Here is an 18,416-nt window from a genome sequence, read left to right as displayed (position 1 = left end):
CAAAGTTCTACACAGTGCCAGGAAATCAGATTAGGGAATGAATACCTTTGTGAAGGAGTTTCCTTGAACACTACTGGATATTAAACAATATGAAAAAATGCTTAGGGGATAGTATGTTTATTCTAACTAGCACAGCAAAAAGAACACTGACTTTAGAGTCAAGAGGATATGGGTTCAAATCCAATCACTGATACTACCTATATGATGTTGGACAAGTCATTTACCTTTCCTGGGCCTCAGTTTACTAACCTTCAAAATGAGGGGGCTTAACTAAATGGCCTCTGAGGTCCCTTCTTGATCTAAGAGTCTAAGATCTATGATTATAATATCCTAAAGGCAGTCAGAGAAGATAACATGAGTTCTAGAATGGATTAAATCTCTTTTGTCCATTGCAAAATCATATGCAAGGAAAAACAATGGCTTTATGTGCATATCTTAATTAACTTGTATATCTTTCCATGTCTTTATATTAATCATCTTCTGTAAAAGCCTACAGTCAAGACAGAAAACTTTTTCACATATTAAAATTCAGGTATATGCATGTGACCTCCCAAAAAAACAGTTTATTCAGTCAAAAGGAAGTTGGGGAAATTTTAGCAAGAGTTCTTTAGCGGGGTTCAGACAAGCACAAGTTGGTAGATCCACTCAACTATCTTACATTCTAGTTTAACCTGGGGTTGAAGAATAGAGTTATAACACTCCCTCGGGAACTTAGGGTTGCCTAAATTCAATTCAACAAGCACTTAGTCTGTGCAAAGCAATGTGTTCCTGGGTGGTTTCTTCTCAACAAATTCCAGTCTGCTCATTTCTCATCAGAGTTGGTGCCGGGATCCTCCCATTCCCACTATGTCAGATACTGCAATGCTGTGCTACCTCTTCCATCTGCAGGAACAATGGGCTGGGGTGGCAGGTGTGAGCGAGCTTGGGGTAGGCAGAATGCCTGCCATGAGGTTTTATTTATAGATTGAAGGTGTTCTCTGCTGTTAACCAATCATTAAGTCAGGATATTAATCTATTTCCTTCAGCCTCCTATCTCCCTGACAGGTTGAGTGCTCCTGGGAGAATAAGAAAGATGACAGCATTTGGGAGTTTGACAGATTTGTCATTTCACTGGTATCATGTGTCCTTTTAAAGTATAACCACTTCCTAGTTGGATTTTCTTTAAATCGCAGTCATTTAATTTCATCATTACAAGATAATAGACCAGTAATTAGCTGTATAAAAATATGCACTATCCCTTCCATGAGGCATCTGGATAGTTATGCCTTTTTTTCCTCCCCATTTAAAAAAATGTTTGTTAGTCACTTTGCGTTTTGATAGCTCTGTCAAGTCAGAAACTGGTCTCAAGCATTCAATGAAATGTCTTCACTTAAAAAGTGTTTTTAAAATACATTTGCATAAAGGTTAGTATCCAATCCTAGTCCCTGCCCAAGTCTTCCCAAAAAGACTTTTCACTTTGAATACAGTAAATTTTTTTTAAAAGTTCCTAGTCCCACCCCACCCCATTTTAATCACCCTCCTCAATAAGAGGTGGTGTTCTTCAGTAGGAAACGGGGATTGAATTTGTGATTTTATTATTACAGCGAGAACTCCTAGATGTGGGAACTTCCTTTACCAATGCAGGTGAGCACTTTCTCTGCAATATTTAATCTTGAGTGAGCTCTAAGAGGCTAAGTAACTTGTCCAATGTAACAGCTAGTATGTGTCAGAAAGGAGCCTTGAACCCAGCTCTTCCTCGATTAGAGGCTAGCTCTCCGTCTACTGTGCCATTAGACCAATGCCATTGTATATATTTTCAAAATGGAAGCCATCTGCCTCTTTTGCTGAATGAGCACTGCAGCCCAGCAACCACTTTGTCCCTCCAGCATCCAGCTACAGTTCCAGCCCCACCCCCACCCCAAGTTCTCCCCTCCCCCCACCACACACACCTAGAGCACTATTCAGCATAGGGTCCAGCCATTATAACGTTCTCTGAACCACCCAGAACAAATCAGATATATCTAGAGATAGACTTCTAGTACACTCAAAGTGTTCAGGTACATGGGGAAGGATGGAGGGAGGAGGGAAGATAGTGAGGAAAGGAGAAAAGAAAGGAAGGAAAGTGTTAGAAATGAATGGGGATAGAGAATAATCCAGTTCTTCTTTCTGTTTGGACCTCTAACATTTCTTGACTCTGTCCCTCACTGCACCACCCTCCCCTTCCACGCCCCCGACTCCTTTTTTAATCTTCTGGGAAGGTGGGTCTGAAGAAAAATGTGTGGCTAAGGGTAACCTGACTTTGCTACAATCTGCTATTTTTGCCTGGGAGAGACTATATTATAAGGTCTTTCCTCCAGCAAATTCTTCAGACACTTCCCATGGCTTCAGGGAGGGTAATGAGACCAGAGGTGCGGGGGGGGGGGGGGTTGCTGAAGGGTGGGTAAGAGAGCTGCCTTGGACCACCGAAACCTCTTAGTCGGGGAAAGTGTACAGCTCCAGCAACGAGCCTCCATCCAAAGAGGACCCGAGGATACAAAATGGACTTAGGGGTGAGGAACAGGGCACGGGATCTTCCTCCCTCGTTTTTTTTCCACCTGGATCACTTCGCGTCTTCTGCATTGCCTCCCTTTGGGAGTCGCATGTGCTGTGTGCAATCCCGTGGCGTCAGGAAAAGCGGAGTGGAGCAGCGGGGGGCAGGGAGGAGGAGCCCACGACGAGGAAGCCCCTGGCTTTCGCGTGGGAGGAGGGGGGCGGGGTGGGGGACTGCGGTCCCTGCTGCAGAGTCTCCTCTGAAGGAGAGCACGTGACAGGCCGGGGCTCCTGACAGATCTGGCCTCTGCTTCCAAGCGCTGGGCATCCCGTCCCAGCCCCAAAGCTTGGAGAGCCCAAAGACCGGCCCGAGCGCTTCCCTTCCTGCGCCTCCTTTCTCTAGGCTCCAGGAAAGAGCCCAGGGAAACTGGCAGGATAGAGAGGAAGGATAACGGGGGACGTTTTCATTTTCCCACGCTAACAGGGACCCCAGCCTGAATTAGGGCCATTCCCCATCCGCCTCATCTCCAAGTCTTCAGCCTGGATAAAAGGATGGAGAGCAGGAGGACTAGGTGGAGGACCCTGGGTGCGGACGCCGGGGGCTTCCAGCCTGAAAGGGATGCTGACAAAGCTCCAGCTCCACCCACTACGCCCCTGAGGGCTGGCCGGTCGCTGACTGATCCCTCCGTTCCTCCCTCCCACCCACCCGTGCCCTTGCGGCAGCGCTCGCCTAGGAGAGATTCCCCGTCCCCGTCCCTGCTGGGCCAAGTAAGCGAGCGAAAGAGCGGGCTCACCTCTGGGCCCCGCATCGCCCCCGGCTTCCTTCCCCGACATGGTTGCGCCCGGCCCGCACAGCCCTGAAGGAAAAGCTTCCAAGCCAGCCCCGGCGTTTGTCCGCGACTCCGCTCCTCTGCTCGCAGCTCACTCTGGGGTCTGAGCCATTGGGCAGTGCGAGGTTCCTCTGACGCGGAGGCGGCGGCTCCTCCTCCACGCCTCCTTCCCCCTCCTCCTCCTGCCTTCCCCCCTCCTTCCCCCCCCCCCCGCCTCCAGCTCCTGCTCCTGAAGCCTCTGCGTCCCTCCAGAGGAGCAGCCCCAAGAAAGTCTTCGCTCTTTCTCTTCTCACCTTCACCGCAACGCCCTGCTCCCTCCCTCGCTCCCTCCCTCCGCCCAGTGCGCCGAGCCAGAGGGAAGTCTCAGTGTCTGACCCTTGAGCTTTAAGTCTTCCTCCCTCTACTCCCTTCTCCCCTCTGTCTCCTTCATTCCCCTCCTCTCCTCCTCCTTCCCCCTCTTTCTCCTCTCTGCAGGGCCCCTCCCTTTCAAGATTCTCTCACTACACAGCTCACCGCGCCACCCTTCCACTCCTGCCGCCCCCCCCCCCCTCCCAGGACTTGACCAGGAGACCATCTAGGATCTGTCTCTGACTCCAGATCCCACCCAGGGCATAGAGTTCCTAACGGGATAGAAAGCGAACTGAAGGATTTCGAAATCGATGTCTTTCTGTTGTCAGAGCCTGCAACTCTTTTTAAAGAGAGCTACGCGCTCGACATTCTGGTTCTGGATAGGAAACCCTGACGTTCACGGGATTTCCACCCTGACCAGGGTCTCAAGTTCAGTTTCCCCTCAAGCAGTCCCAATGACGTTTTCCTCTCAATTTGGGAACCACGGCACTGTCCAAAGCCAGAAGGCCTTGACGTCTTAACAAACCGGTACCTAGAGAGTAGAGGTGTCTAATGCCAACCCATGACTTTTGTCTCCGACGCTTAACAGAAACATTATGTAAACAGAAGATAAACGTGTAGGAGATAAAATTCCGAAAAAGAAACGGAAATTCAGACTTCAGGTCAAGGTTGGGCTAGATTTCCAAGGTCCCGTTCTGACTCTTGAGATTCTAGAATTCCGTAGAATGAAAACATGCTTTCTGGAGACGATGGGATTATGCAGCTACTTTGAGCCACCCAATAGTCGTCCAGAAATAGAAGCCTCTCTCTGAATGTCAAGGCAGTGTCTGCAGCATTCAATCTGGTGCTAGGCTGCCTGAATATAGCTTCCACTGTAGGTGTTGTGAATAATCCAGAATAAAAAAACTCCATAGCAACTGTTTGCCTAAGTTTTCTTGGATGCCGCATGCAACTTTCCATATGTGGGTTCAGATTCGGTCCCTCTTTAAGTTCTAATGATAATAATATTAACATTGCTAGGGCTTCATATTGAATTCGGTCATCTTCATGAACCTCTCCCCCCATGCAGCTTCTTCACAAACTTGCAGCCGTTGCCCCTGGTTATTATATTAGTTCCTGACCTTTTCTATAACCATAAACCTCCCCGAAGTAAGGTCCAAACGTGTTTCCTGGGGGTCTTGTTTTTCGGTTTTGAACCAGTGGGATCCTAGGAAAACTTATGGGGCAAGTAAGGCCCCCTGGGGGAAATGAGAGATCTTTAGCAAAAACCCAGCTCTCCCTCTTTGAAGGTGTCTAGAAGGAAGGATTTCCCAAGGACATAGCTGCTGTAGAGATAAGGACTGATTTCCATTGGTCTATGCAGCTTTAATATGGAAAGAGCAGGTGAAGGATAGCTTTGCTGACTTTCTCTTTCTGATTATCAATCTAGGATGGTGTGATCATGTAGCCGGGATTTGATGACGGTAGATCCACCTGCAAATCTTGCATCTTATTTAGTAGCTGCCTGGCATTAGACAAATCATTTTACTCCTCTGGGCCTCAGTTTGTCCTCCTGTTAAAAGAGAAAATTGAACGTCCCCATGTAGGAAGTCCTTTTCCAATTCTAAATCTCTGATCCATATTTCAGGGGCAAGTCAATGTCCTTCTTTACATGTACTGAACCTTGTAGCTTTCTGCATCTCTTACATGAGGAAGTCAGTGACATCTATCCATCACTGCTACCTACAGAGCAATGTTAACAAAAATCATTCACTATCGCCAGAGCACCTAGGCTCCTCAGAGACAAGAGCTAGAGAAATGGAGAACCAGAAAGGAGCACAGTTGTAAGAATGCTGTGCAGTATCTGAATGTGACTAAGGATGAGAAAATGTACAGCAAATGCTGGAGACAGAGCCTTAAAAGGGGAAGGGGAATTGGAGTGGAGGAAAAAGAAAGAAGTCACTCCAATCAATGCTCTGTTTTCACTTTGAAGAGGAAACCTAAGTTTGAAAAAATTATTAGATTTTTAGTTAGAGTACCTGGATTTAAATGCTGATGCTGTGGCAGTTGGGTGCATGGTCAGTGGTTTCAAATCCTGCTCCAGATGCTTCCTGTATGACCCTAGGCAAGTCACTTAACTTCTCTCTGCCTCAGTTTCCTTATTTGTCAAACGAAAACCTAGTCTACAGGATTGTTGTGAGGATCCAATGAGATAACATATATAAACTTTTTTTTTTTGCTTTGTACAACTTAAAACACTAAATGATGATGATGATGTTTCTTAAAGGTATTTTGGAGAAAGAGGGGCCTTTGAAATTACCTGCTTCAACCCCCTCATTTTACAGAGGAGGAAAATGAGGGCCAGAGAATTGAAATGACTTGGCTAAGGTGACATAGCTACGAAGTGTCAGAGCTAAGGGACTCAAACCCATATTCACTCATTCCAAGCCAGTACTGTTTCCGTTCTACTTTGGTTGTCATTTAATTTTTCTAAGCCTTACTTCCCCATCTGCAGAATCTGGGGTATGACAGACAAGATCATCTTCACATCATTATCAAATATTTATTGAGTGCCTACTTTGTGCAGGGCCCTAACTGTGCTAGGCAGAGATCTAGATGATCTCGAGGGCCCTTTCGAGCACTAAAATTCTATGATTTTACCCCATAACCAAGGCACATCCCTATCTGCTTAGCAAGGTCACTTTCTACCTGGCAGCCTCTAAACATGGCTGGGATAGACAGAGCTTGAGTCCCAGGGACAGGGCATGCAGACAAAGAAAGTCTGTTTGACTGCTGCCCAAATGATATCCAGTGGGAAATAGTGCCACCCATCTCCAGCTTGACTCCAAAATGCCGTAGGCAGAGTTCTATCCTCACCATGTGCCTACAACTCCCATTAATGTCAAGAGAAGCAAAAGTAAATGGAGGTGGGGAAGTGGGGGATGGGAGCACAATGGTTGACCTTTGGTCCTCAGGAGAGTAAGAAACTGACAGCTTCATTTATAGTAAAACAAGAAAGGCAAAACCTATTCTCTTTTTTTGATTGGCAAGATGTAGCCTCGGTGAACATTCTCATACATCTGTGAGGGCCAAAATTTGATATACAGAGAGTTATGTGGGTGACTCGCCTTAATACTGAGATCCCGGAAATATGAGGGACCCTTTTAGGTTCACCCTCCCCTCTGAACTGCCCTTTTTAGATATTTCTCTCAGGCCAATAAGAAAGGAGCCTCTAAGCTTTAGTTCACAAAAGGATCAGATTTTATTACTTGGGAATTAATTAAACAACAAAGGTGAAACTAATAAAAATCAAAGATAAGGAAATAGGAAACTAGAAATACAGATAAATGCTCTTAACTCTAAACTTAACCTATGCAACCCCAGACTGTTTCCAATTAAACTAGTTCAAAGGAATTTAGGGTTTTCCGTAATTAACTCACCAACACCTGGACAGTTGGAGAGCGAGAGAACGCGCCACCACCAGAAGACTAGAAGACCAAGCACCAGTTCCGGGAGCAGCCTAGCATCCCAGAAGAACCCTCCACCTCCCTTCAGGGAGCATTCAATCTTTCCTCCCCCAAAATCGGAGGTCCTTCAAAAACTGCCTATGGAGAGTTCTTCTTCCGAGTTCAGTAGCATACATAATAATTTTTACCACATTCCCCCCCTTTGTTTCTTTGGAAAACACATATGGGTTTGCTCAAGGAAACAGCCAAAAATAACAGAATATAATACCCCATGCTAGCAAACAATATGTTAATATCAATATGGAAAAGGGAGAGAGGAAAGTTTTGTCCAGAGGGGTGGTCCCTCATGAATGTGGCGCTTTGACACTGGCCTGCAGAGGGAGGACCTCTGCAGAGAGTACATGTTACAGATGGTATATATAATAACAGAAGTAAAAAAAAAAAACTGTTTATTTAAAGTCTCTGAGCTCTTGTCTTCTATTCAAAGATCCTACAGCTTTACATCCAGGGTCTGGGGAGTGGTAAGATGTCATCAGGAGAACTGGACTCTGGTCTGGTCTCTGGTCTGGAAAGCTGGACTCTGGTCTGGACTAGAAATACAGATAAATGCTCTTAACTCTAAACTTAACCTATGAACCCCAGACTGTTTCCAATTAAGCTAGTTCAAAAGAATTTACGGTTTTCCCGTAATTAACTCACCAACACCTGGACAGTCTGAGAGCTCGAGAACGCGCCACCACCGGAAGGCCAGAAGACTGAGAGCCAGTTCTGGAAGCAGCCCAGCATCCCAGAAGAACCCTCCACCTCCCTTCAGGGAGTTTTCAATCTTTCCACCCCCAAAAGGAGAGGTCCTTCAAAAACTGCCTATGGAGAGTTCTCCTTCTGAGCTCAGTAGCATACATAATAATTTTCACCACACATCCAAGCACATTTCACACACATCAACCTTTCATTTTCTCTCTGCATCCTCAACACCTACCACAGTGACTTCCATATAGCAGACAGTTAATAATTGAACTGAAATTCATAAGGTTTTATTTTAAGTTTCACTTAAATTGGAGTTGACTTAATGTATTAGGCATAGGAGCAGTTGACTGCACCTCACTCTCACTTTTAGACAGTTCCATCCAGAAAGTAGTTATAGAAGCAAATTACTAGACTAGGGGAGAAAAAATCTGGATTCTATTCTCAGCTCTTCTGTCCGGTGACCTGGCAAATCATTTCATCTTTCTGGGCCTTGGTTTTCACCTCTAGAAGGAAGATGATAATACCTGTCCTGCCTATCACAGGGTTATTGTGAGGCTCAAATGAGAAGCCCTATGCAGATATACAGTATAGTTATTATGGTCAACAGAGCTTCTTCTGGTCAGCTGCTAAACCATATGATAAGCAACAGGAACCTCAATAGTACCATAAGTTGGGGCAGCTAGGTGGAGCAGTGGATACAGCACCAGCCCTGGATTCAGGAGGACCTGAGTTCAAATCCAGGCTCAGACCCTTAACACTTACTAGCTGTGTGACCCTAGGCAAGTCACTTAACCCCAATTGCCTCACCAAAAAGTAAACAAACAAACGAACAAAAGTACCATAAGTCATCCTGTTGTTGAGGGTCCCCTGACTGCAGAATTAAGTGTAGGTCAAATGCTGAATTTTGGTAGAGGAAATTTTCGGATGACTGATACATCAAAGTGATTTAGACTCTGAGGTATATAGTACTTGGAGTTCTGCATATGAACTAAGTAATATGGTGAGTGACCCATTTATGAGTGACCTAATAAAATGAGTTTTATTTTTAAAAAATAAGATTGATTTAGCAGAAATGACATATGAACATAATATACACACAAATGCAAAAATCCGTTCAGGGAAAAACAATAGTTCTTATTTATATAAAAGTTTAAAGTTGAGAAAGCATCTTTTTAACATCTGGGTAAGGTAGGCAGTGCTCTTATTCCCATTTCTTACCTATAGAAACTGAAACTAGATGTCAGTAAATGGCCTGCTAATTACATATCAAAATTCTAAAAATAAAAAGAGCAGCTAATAAATTTTTGACTTGTCTTAATGATTATTACATTATTCAAAAGCTAGAGTGAGCCATGAGGAAAAAAATTATTCTGAACCTGATGCTAACCACTGTGAAGGAATTGGTTGCCAAAGTAAAAATAGAAGAACTCTTTGGGAGGAAGTGACCACAGAATGTTTTAGATCATGACAGAGAAGGGAAGGCTATACATAATATGACATATATGCTGGGTCTGGGGATGGCAGATTTCGAAGAGTTCAGGGAAAAAATAGGTGAGATTCCATGGCCTGAAATTCTTAATTGGAAGTCAATTCCAAAAGATGGTATGCTCTAATTTTTGTGGCACTAACAGAAATGGCACCAATGAGCAATAAAGAGGAGAAGATTTCTAAAGACACTCATGTAGGTATAACAGGAGAGCATCAAACCACTGAGATTTTTAAAGTAAGTAGAGGCAAAAGCCCCCCACCCCTCCAAAGAAAGACCCAGTGTTATAATGTAAGGGATGCTAAAGCCCAGAATAGTAAAGACAAAAAAAAAAAAAAAAGGATTTGTTTTCAATTATATTAAGGACAGGAGGAAGATCAAACAAGGCACAAGATTGTTGCCTATGGGGAATAAATGACAGACAGAAGACAGAACTGTTCAACACTTGTTTGCTGTCATTATTGATGCCACAGAAAATGGTTTTCAGAATGGGAACAAAACTGGTAAATAATTGAAAGCCATGATAAATTAAGAGATGGTAAGAAGGCACCTAATTTCCCTCATGGTCTTCAATAGACCTGGATGAACTTCATATCAGAACACTAAGAAAACATCAACAGAATATGGGAAAGTTGCCAAAGGAATGAAGATGTGAAAATAGTTTCCTGTTGTTCAGAAGGGGAAGAGGGAAAAGTATATTATTAAAACTATTGTTAAAAGTAAACTTGACTTTAATTAATACAAGTTTAGAATATACAGTTAGAGAATGATTAGTGAGAACTTTTAAAAAAGGAGGAGAGCAAAGATCACTAAGAGCTAGCATGGATTTAGTCACAAGACATACCAAACTAATCTTGTCATTTTTTTTAAAGTTAATGAACATTTAGATTAGGGAATGCCATAGTTAAATTATATAACCAGATGTGTGGCATCTTTTATAGTTGTTGCTCAGCCATTTCAGTTGTATCTGATTCTTTGTGACCCTATTTGGGGTTTTCTTGGCAAAGATACTGGAATAGTTTGCCATTTCCTTCTCCGAGTGAGGCAAACAGAGTTAAGTTACTTGGCCAGGGTCACAGAGCTAGTAAATGTCTAAGGCTGGATTTGAACTCAGGTCTTCCTGACTCCAGGCCCAGGGATCTATTCACTGTGTCATCTAGGTACCCTAATGTTTTATGGTAGGCTTGAGAAAAAGATAGAGAGATACAGACTAGATGACAAGACAGATGGATGTGGTACCTTGGTTGGATGACCAAACCCAAAAAAATGTTGATTAGGAAACTGGGTTAAACCTAGGAAACCTCTAGTGGAGTCCTCCAGGAATCTGTTCTTTATCCTATGTCATTTAATATTATGTCACCATCTTGAGTGAAAGCATAGATTGGATGTTTATCAAATATTTTGATGAAATAAAGCTGAAATCAATAGCTAATTCAGTAGATCACAAAATCAGGCTCCCAAAATATCTTGAAAGACTAAAACAATGACAAGTCTCAGAACATGAAATTTGATAGGAATAATTGCAGAATCCTATACTTAGGTTACAAATCAAGTATACAAGTGCAGGAAGAGGCAGACCCAAAGAGTGGTATATGTGAAAAAAGACTTCACGGTTTTAGTACATTAGGAACTCAGTGTGAGTCAACATGATGACCCCAGAGTTAACGCTCTTTTCAGCTGCATTGGTAAAAGAAGAAAAAAAAACCATAATGTAGAAAATCAGAGAATTGACAGTCTCAGTGCAGTTAGTATTCTGTTTCAGACCAAATCTGTAATATTGTGTTTAATTAGGAGAACCACATTTTAAAGAAGACAAGCAAGGTAGAATGCAGAGGAAAATGACCAGGAGCAAGAGGGACCTCAAAACCTGATATTAAAGTGGAAAAGTCAAGGGGAAGATTTGGTCCCCCTGCCCCAGCAGAGTTATTTAGTCACAGATGATGGAGATAATTGGACTGTTGAAAGAACTTAAAAGTTAGAGTTAGCTGAAGAGAGGGGCAGCAGCCCAGAGAGAATCCAATGCCCTTACCCTACCTTGGGATTGGAATTGAGAGAAAGGAATTTTTTTCTCTTCCCTATCCCCATCAACCTGGGCATCCAGCAGCATAGCTGCTTGCTCAGAAAGACTCATCCGCTTCAGACATCAAAGAATTTGTTAATTTGAGAAAGTTTGTAGCACAGTTGAAGAAGAAGAGCAATACTCCAGACAGTCATGGATATGAGGCAGTCACTAGAAGGCAGAAGAAGCTTCATGGAGTGACTCTTGGCATCACGTAAGAAAATTGTCTATGTACTCATGAGACAGCTAACTCTGGCAATAAAGAGTTTGACTGAAGAGAGGAATACACCAGGAGTGGAAGGTCTTCCAGGCCCCATATTACTGAAGGAGTGAATAGCCAACTAGGTGTCTGGCAGCTAAGGGGTGAAGTGGATAGAGCATTGGACTTGGAGTCAGGAAAACGAGTTCAAATTCATCCTCAAATACCTACTGGCTATATGACCTTGAGCAAGTCACTTAACCTTTGTTTGCCTCAATTTTCTCATCTGTAAAATGGAGATAATAACCTCCTTGTCTAAGGTTGTTGTAAGGATCTAATGAGATGATATATGCACAGTACATATTAGGTGCTATATAAATGCTAGTTATTGGTATTATTAGCCTTGGCCACCTGTGTTCCATTCATATTGCCCTACTTTACTATCCCTGTATTCTGTGTCTATTCTTCTGATAGACTCTGCATATTTATGAAAAAGTATACACCAGGTTTATGGGGAGAATGTTTTACAGCTACTGTTTTTACTATGCTATATGAATAAATGCCTTTGCTAAGAGCTAATTGTATTTACTAGGTAAGTGTTAATAGGAAGCCTGAAGGAGGGGGCCCCTGAGTTATTAGTTATTACCTAACATGAAAACCTGGGAGTGCCCAGTTAGGGGAACAGCCTTAACATTGATTGAAAAAAAATTGGACTGTTTATTCTAAAGAAAACTTAGGGATATGCAGGATAATTATCTTTAAAGGATAAGCAATTAGACTAGTTCTATGTGACTCTAGGAGGCAAAGCTAGAAGTAATGGCCAGAAATTGCAAAGGGGAAAATTTTGAATTCTTTTTTTTGGGGGGGGGGGTGGCCAGGGCAATGAGGGTTCAGTGACTTGCCCAGGGAGGGGGAGCCAACTGGGGTTAAGTGACTTGCCCGGAGTCACACAGCTAGTAAGTGTTAAGTGTCTGAGGCCAGATTTGAACTCAGGTCCTCCTGAATCCAGGGCCAGTGCTTTATCCACTGTGCCATCTACCTGCCCCCAAGAATTTGAATTCTTGTAAGGAATGAATTACTCATAATTATAGCTGCCCATAAGTAAAATGGACTGCCTCAGCAGTTAGTGAATTCCCCATCACTATAGTTCTTCAAGAGGAGGATGAATGAAGATTGTATTAGATATTCTACATAAAGGATCAGTGGTCAGATTCATCTTGGGATGAATGACCTCTAAGACCCCTTGCAATTCTAAGATTCTATGGTCCTATGATTGCCCAAAAGCACACAGCTGGTAAGTGGCTTTGGCCTCTCCAAGTTTGGTGTTCTTAGCATAATGCTACAGTGTCTCTTAAAATACTAAACATACCCCAATTCCCTGATCTTTACGATCTATGGAATTATGTCACATTTCAAAAATCTCAGTTCCAAATCATAATCATCAGGACTAATTTTACTTCTTCTCTTTCCTTTAATTTGTCTTCCCCAGCTGGCAGAAATCACTTATCTTTTGGCATTCCAAAATACACTTTGTATATGCATCATTTGCATAATCTTGACGTTCAGAGAGAAACAAAAATCATTCTGAGAGGGAGTAGTTACATCCCCAAATATTACAATTACATAGTCCTGAAATGTAAACTTTACTAATATCAACTGAGTTAGTAGGGAGTTAGCAAAATGTTTTTCATCAGAATCTTAAACAGTCCAGTGGTTATTATCACTTCAGAGATGTACTTGCTTAATAAATATTTGTTAAATGAACGAATGGTTAAATATCCCCAAGTAGGCTGCCCTACAAATTTCTAGATTACATTTTTAAGTACCGTATGGCCAGTATTTGTTCATACAGTATTTAATGATGAACTGAGTACAATCTTGTTTGCCATACCTCAAAAAAGACACAACCAAGTTAGAAATGGTGTAGAAAGAGAAAACTAAAATGATCTAAAACACTAGAATGCTTCTTGAATCTCAGTTTCCTTCTCTCTAAAATGAGGATCATAATATTTAAACTATCTGCCTTCCTGGAATTTTTTTTTGTCTGTACCATTCATTTTTATTTATGATGGCAACTCATCTTTGAAGTATAAGACCATTGTCTCCTTTCCTTTCCCTTTTTCTCTACTGAAACCAATTTAATTTTGCTTAAAGCAGCAACTATCTTAGGAGCCACCAGAAATCCAGCATCATGGGCTTTAAGGCTAGTCCCTTAGAATCCCTCTGGTCTCACACACATACACATACACACACACACACACACACACACACACACACACACACACACACACACACACTTACATTTTATAAATGAGAAAAATGAGTCCCAGGAAGATGAGGGGGATTCCTCAACAGAAGCAGAGGTAGGGAGTAGCAGGGGTGAGATTTGAACCTATACCTTCTGACTAAAAATCTAGTGTTCAGCCCATTTCCTGAGTTTCAAACTAGATTTCTGCAGTGTTGTGAAATCTGACCCCGGGTAAATGTCTATTCATCTATCCTGCAGTCAAAGCATACTAGGCAGCCCCTTTTCCCTTCCTCTTGGCTTTCAAAGCTCCTGACCTGAGTCAGGCCCATTAGCCAAGTCAAACAGTCTAGCAGTTTGTGAGAGGAGGCCAGTGACCTATCTGGGGAGGGAATTAATTCCAGCCTCATTTCAAAATCGGGCAGTATTTATACTCATGTTTAAGCAACCCATACTTCCCTTGTTTAGGAACATACTAAGGATATTATTACTATGATCTTGGTAATAATCTGAACTCAGGAAAAGTCCAGTGTAAGATGTAGGGTTTTAAAAATATGGTTCTAAGCCATCAAGAAGAAAAAATGCTTTCTTGATAATATTGAGCCATGGTCAGAATATAAGATGGCATTTATATTCATAAGTGTTTGATTCCAAAGGGCCCTTAGAGATCCTCTAGAACAAGGGTTCTTAAATTTTGCGTATGCCATGGATCTCTTGGATAGTTTGAAGAAGTCTATGGACCCCCCACAAACATCCTTTTAAAAACATTAAAAAATACTTAGGATACCAATCATTTTTTAAATAAACATACAATTTGTTTTTCCCATCTAAGTTCACAGACTCTGTGAAATCTCCCCACAGACCCCTTAGGATGCTGTGGATCATGGGTTAAGAGCCTCTGATCTAGACTTGTTGTTCAGTTGTTTTTCATTTGTTTCTGACTCAATGACCCCATCTGGGGTTTTCTTGACAAAGATACTGTAGTGGTTTGCTATTTCCTTCTGTAGTTTATTTTATAGATGAAGAACTGAGGCAAATAAGGTGAAATGACTTGCCCAGCATCACACAGCTAGTAAGCATCTGAGGCCAGATTTGAACTCAGGAAGATGAGTCTTCCAGCCCCACCACTCTCCACTATGGCACCACCTACCTTCCTGACTAGCCTTCTTAAATTTATGTTCTTTCCACTTCTTATCACCTCTTATGATGAAGATGAGCTTATGGAGTTGTTTTTCAAGAATAGGGATAAGGAATGTTCAATTATAGCTACTTTCTCCTCTCTGAAAACGAAATTCTTCCCATACTTCAATTCCCACTCCCTATTCATCTTTTTTTTTTCTTTTTGGTCACACTGATCTTCCCCTTTCTCTTATTGCATATATAATGGATCTAGGATACTTTACTGCCTTGTATTCTTCATCAAGTGGTTTATGTATGTATTTCTTATACCAGAGGTATCAAATTCAGGCAGCTAGAAACTCCCCAGTAAAGCCTAAACCAGAGTAAAATGTTATTGGGAAGTGTTTAATAAAAACAAACACAGGGAGCAGCTAGGTGGTGCGGTGGATAGAGCACTGGCCCTGGAGTCAGGAGGACCTGAGTTCAAATCTGGCCTCAGACACTTAACACTTACTAGCTGTGTGATCTTGGGCAAGTCACTTAACCCCAATTGCCTCACCAAAAAAACCTACAATAGAAGGTAAATAATGCTAATTTGTGAATGCTAATATGTGACCCCCAGGAATCCATTTCTATATATTTGACACCACTGTCTTATACCACCATAATGCTGGGCTGTCTTGAATGGTAAGGTGAACTCAGCTAGCCCACTGTAGATAGCTGGCCCCTGACCAACACCATGAATACCAGAATATGTTTCCCATCCCATCTAACACTTTATATTTTCCTCTCAGCCTACCCTGCCCCCTTCAGCTTTCCACCTGTTGCCCTGGGCTTATTAATCAATTCAGTACTATTATGCTACCATTATTCTGGAAAAGGTGTGTCATTAACTACCTTATGGATTGGCCCACCATTACTGTGACTCCCCAGACCAAAACCCTTCCCAGGTTCGCCATTGCTTAATGTCTTCCCCTATAATAATATCAACTCCCTAAGGGCTTTTACTTTTGGTTTTTGTGCTTAAAAATCTAAATATGGGTTCTAACCTGTCCCCTCCAGTTTTAGGGGAAACTGGCTAAAATCACTGATAAATTCACTAAGAGTTTAGACTTTTTAAGAGTTTATTAAGGGGCAGCTAGGTGGTGCAGTGGATAGAGCACTGGCCCTGGATTCAGGAGTACCTGAGTTCGAATCCAGCCTCAGACAGTTGAGACTTACTACCTGTGTGACCCTGGACAAGTCACTTAACCCCCATTGCCCCACAAAAAAAAAAAGAGTTTATTAAAAGATACAAGATAGTAAAGAGAGAGAAAGATTGAGAGCAGATTTCTTATAGCATGGAAATCCTAGCCTTCCACGTCTTCATCTGCCACCAAGCCAATGTCTTGAACCAAAAGAGAAAGATCCCGTCTGCCAGCCTCAGCTTCCTACTTCGTGTTCTCCTCCCAGAAATGGGAGGCTCCTCAAGTTGATTGGCTGGTAGCTTTGATAGACAGTACCCATGAGCAAACATCACTTCCTCACGCCAAGGAACTGACCACATGGCTTGCCCTCAGACGCCTTTTCCTCATGGCAGAGCTTTCCTACAGTAACTCTCCAGCAGGTGATGTCACTCCAATCGTTACAGTACTTAGTATAAGTACTTAATAAATACATTTTCATTTATTTGCTTTATTTATTTATTCATTTAGTGAAAGTTGCTTATAGAGTACCACTAGTGGAATAATGTTCTGTGTATAAGGGCTAGATTACTAGAAAGGAGGAAATCTCAATGCCTACAGGAGACATCAGAATTCTGAATAATTATGCCATCAATGACTCTTTGCCTGCTAAGAAATGATTATCATTATTATACTTTCTCATTTTTGTTCAGTTTTCTGCTTTGTCTTCTTTAGTGAACAGAGCGTTGTACTTGGAGTCAGAAGAACTGGGTTTGATTCCTGAGTTTTCTCATGTGGAAAGTGAGAGATTTGGCCTGGATCAAGGCTTCTTAAACTTTTTCCATTCACAACCCCTTTTTGCCTGAGAAATTTTTATGTTACCTTGGGTATATGGGTATATAAAATAATACATGACCTTTAACTGTTGTCAAATTTTTCATGAGCCCCACATTCAGCCACTCAACCCACAGTTTAATAAGCTTTGCTTTAGATGACTTCAGTTCCCTTCTAGCTCTCACATTCTGTGGATTTTGTGCTCCTAGGTTGGCATTGTGAAGGCAAGCTCAATCATTGATATCTATTTTCTTTCCAGAACACTGCTTGCTATGGGCAAGTGATTTGATAGAACTCAATACAAGATTGGTCCATCAAAGTCTTCCCATTTTATTCCCTTAACTTTAAGTCCCTTACTATTTAATAACATAACAGTGTTTATCTAAACTGTTTAATGGGATTGGAGAAATGTTTGCCCAGTTTGCCTCTGCTATTACATTCTGGCCTTCACTAAAATCAAGTCTAGTCTTCAGGAGCTGCCTGCTTCTCCCTGACTGGCTCACTGTTTATAACATTTACATTTCAATAGGATTTTGACTGTGGAACCGAGAAAAGACTAAATAAAAGGGGAGATATCATTATTTTTAACAGCAAGCTGATAACTTTGCAGCACATGAAGGACATGTCACAAGGTTGCTCAAGAAAGAAAATATTCCCAAACCACAGGTCTGCTCCTAAGCATGACTTAGGAAAACTGAGCTTATGGGAAACCTACAACTGTCGCCATTTTCATCATCACCAGCTACCTGAATTGGAAGTGGTTTGTGTTGGGACTAGCAATGTAGGCGTCTCTGCCTTCCTTACTTGACAAGCAGGTAATATTTTCCTAAGTGAAACATACCTATACTTTCTTTTCTACACCCTCAAGGGGTTGGATGGGTATCACCAGACTGCAAGAAGCTCTGTAACTATGTTTGTTATTTCCTTCAAAGCCCTACTCCAAAATCCAGCGGTGACTTTAAAGACCAGAAAAACCATTCCTCCCCAAGCTAGGCTTGATATGCAGAGAGAACAATATTTCCCCTTTTGGGAAGCTGCAATGACAATGCAGGCTTGTCTAAAACTGGCATCACTTGTAAATGAATGACCAAGCAATAAAGCTGCTGGGAATAGGGAAAAAGCCTAGTTTCACCCTCCCACCCCTAGGGCCAGGTTTTTCTCCTTAGTCTCTTTATTATGCAAATCACAGAATCCTAGCTGGATATTTCCAAGCATGGCCATAAAACATCTTAGATAGATGAGCATCTGGTCTATTAAATTCTCTTGGGCTGAATACCTCAGATCTTCACTTACATTAGAATAAAGAAAAAACAACCTAACAAATGAAGAGGGAGGCTAGGTAGAGGAATTGCAGGTTTGAACATAAAACTAAGGGAAAAAAACCTAATATATCCCACTAAGAATTATGTTCTGCCTTCCTTTCTCCTATTCC

At 42.1% G+C, this 18,416-nt stretch overlaps 1 protein-coding gene across 1 annotated transcript in view; it reads right to left on the bottom strand.

Annotated features, from left to right (window-relative positions):
• The window catches only part of HSPA12A (heat shock protein family A (Hsp70) member 12A), a 99,751-nt gene extending 96,234 nt beyond the window's left edge, over positions 1 to 3,517 (bottom strand). Inside the window, exon 1 of the mRNA XM_043985630.1 lies at positions 3,303 to 3,517. Within this exon, the coding sequence (XP_043841565.1) occupies positions 3,303 to 3,342 (40 nt within the window). The 5' untranslated portion in view covers positions 3,343 to 3,517. The remainder of the gene's footprint in view (positions 1 to 3,302) is intronic.
• Positions 3,518 to 18,416: the final 14,899 nt, after the last annotated feature.

Source organism: Dromiciops gliroides, chromosome 2 (assembly GCF_019393635.1).
Source record: "Dromiciops gliroides isolate mDroGli1 chromosome 2, mDroGli1.pri, whole genome shotgun sequence".
Lineage (NCBI taxonomy): Eukaryota > Metazoa > Chordata > Mammalia > Microbiotheria > Microbiotheriidae > Dromiciops > Dromiciops gliroides.
This window is presented reverse-complemented; position numbering and strand designations above follow the sequence as displayed.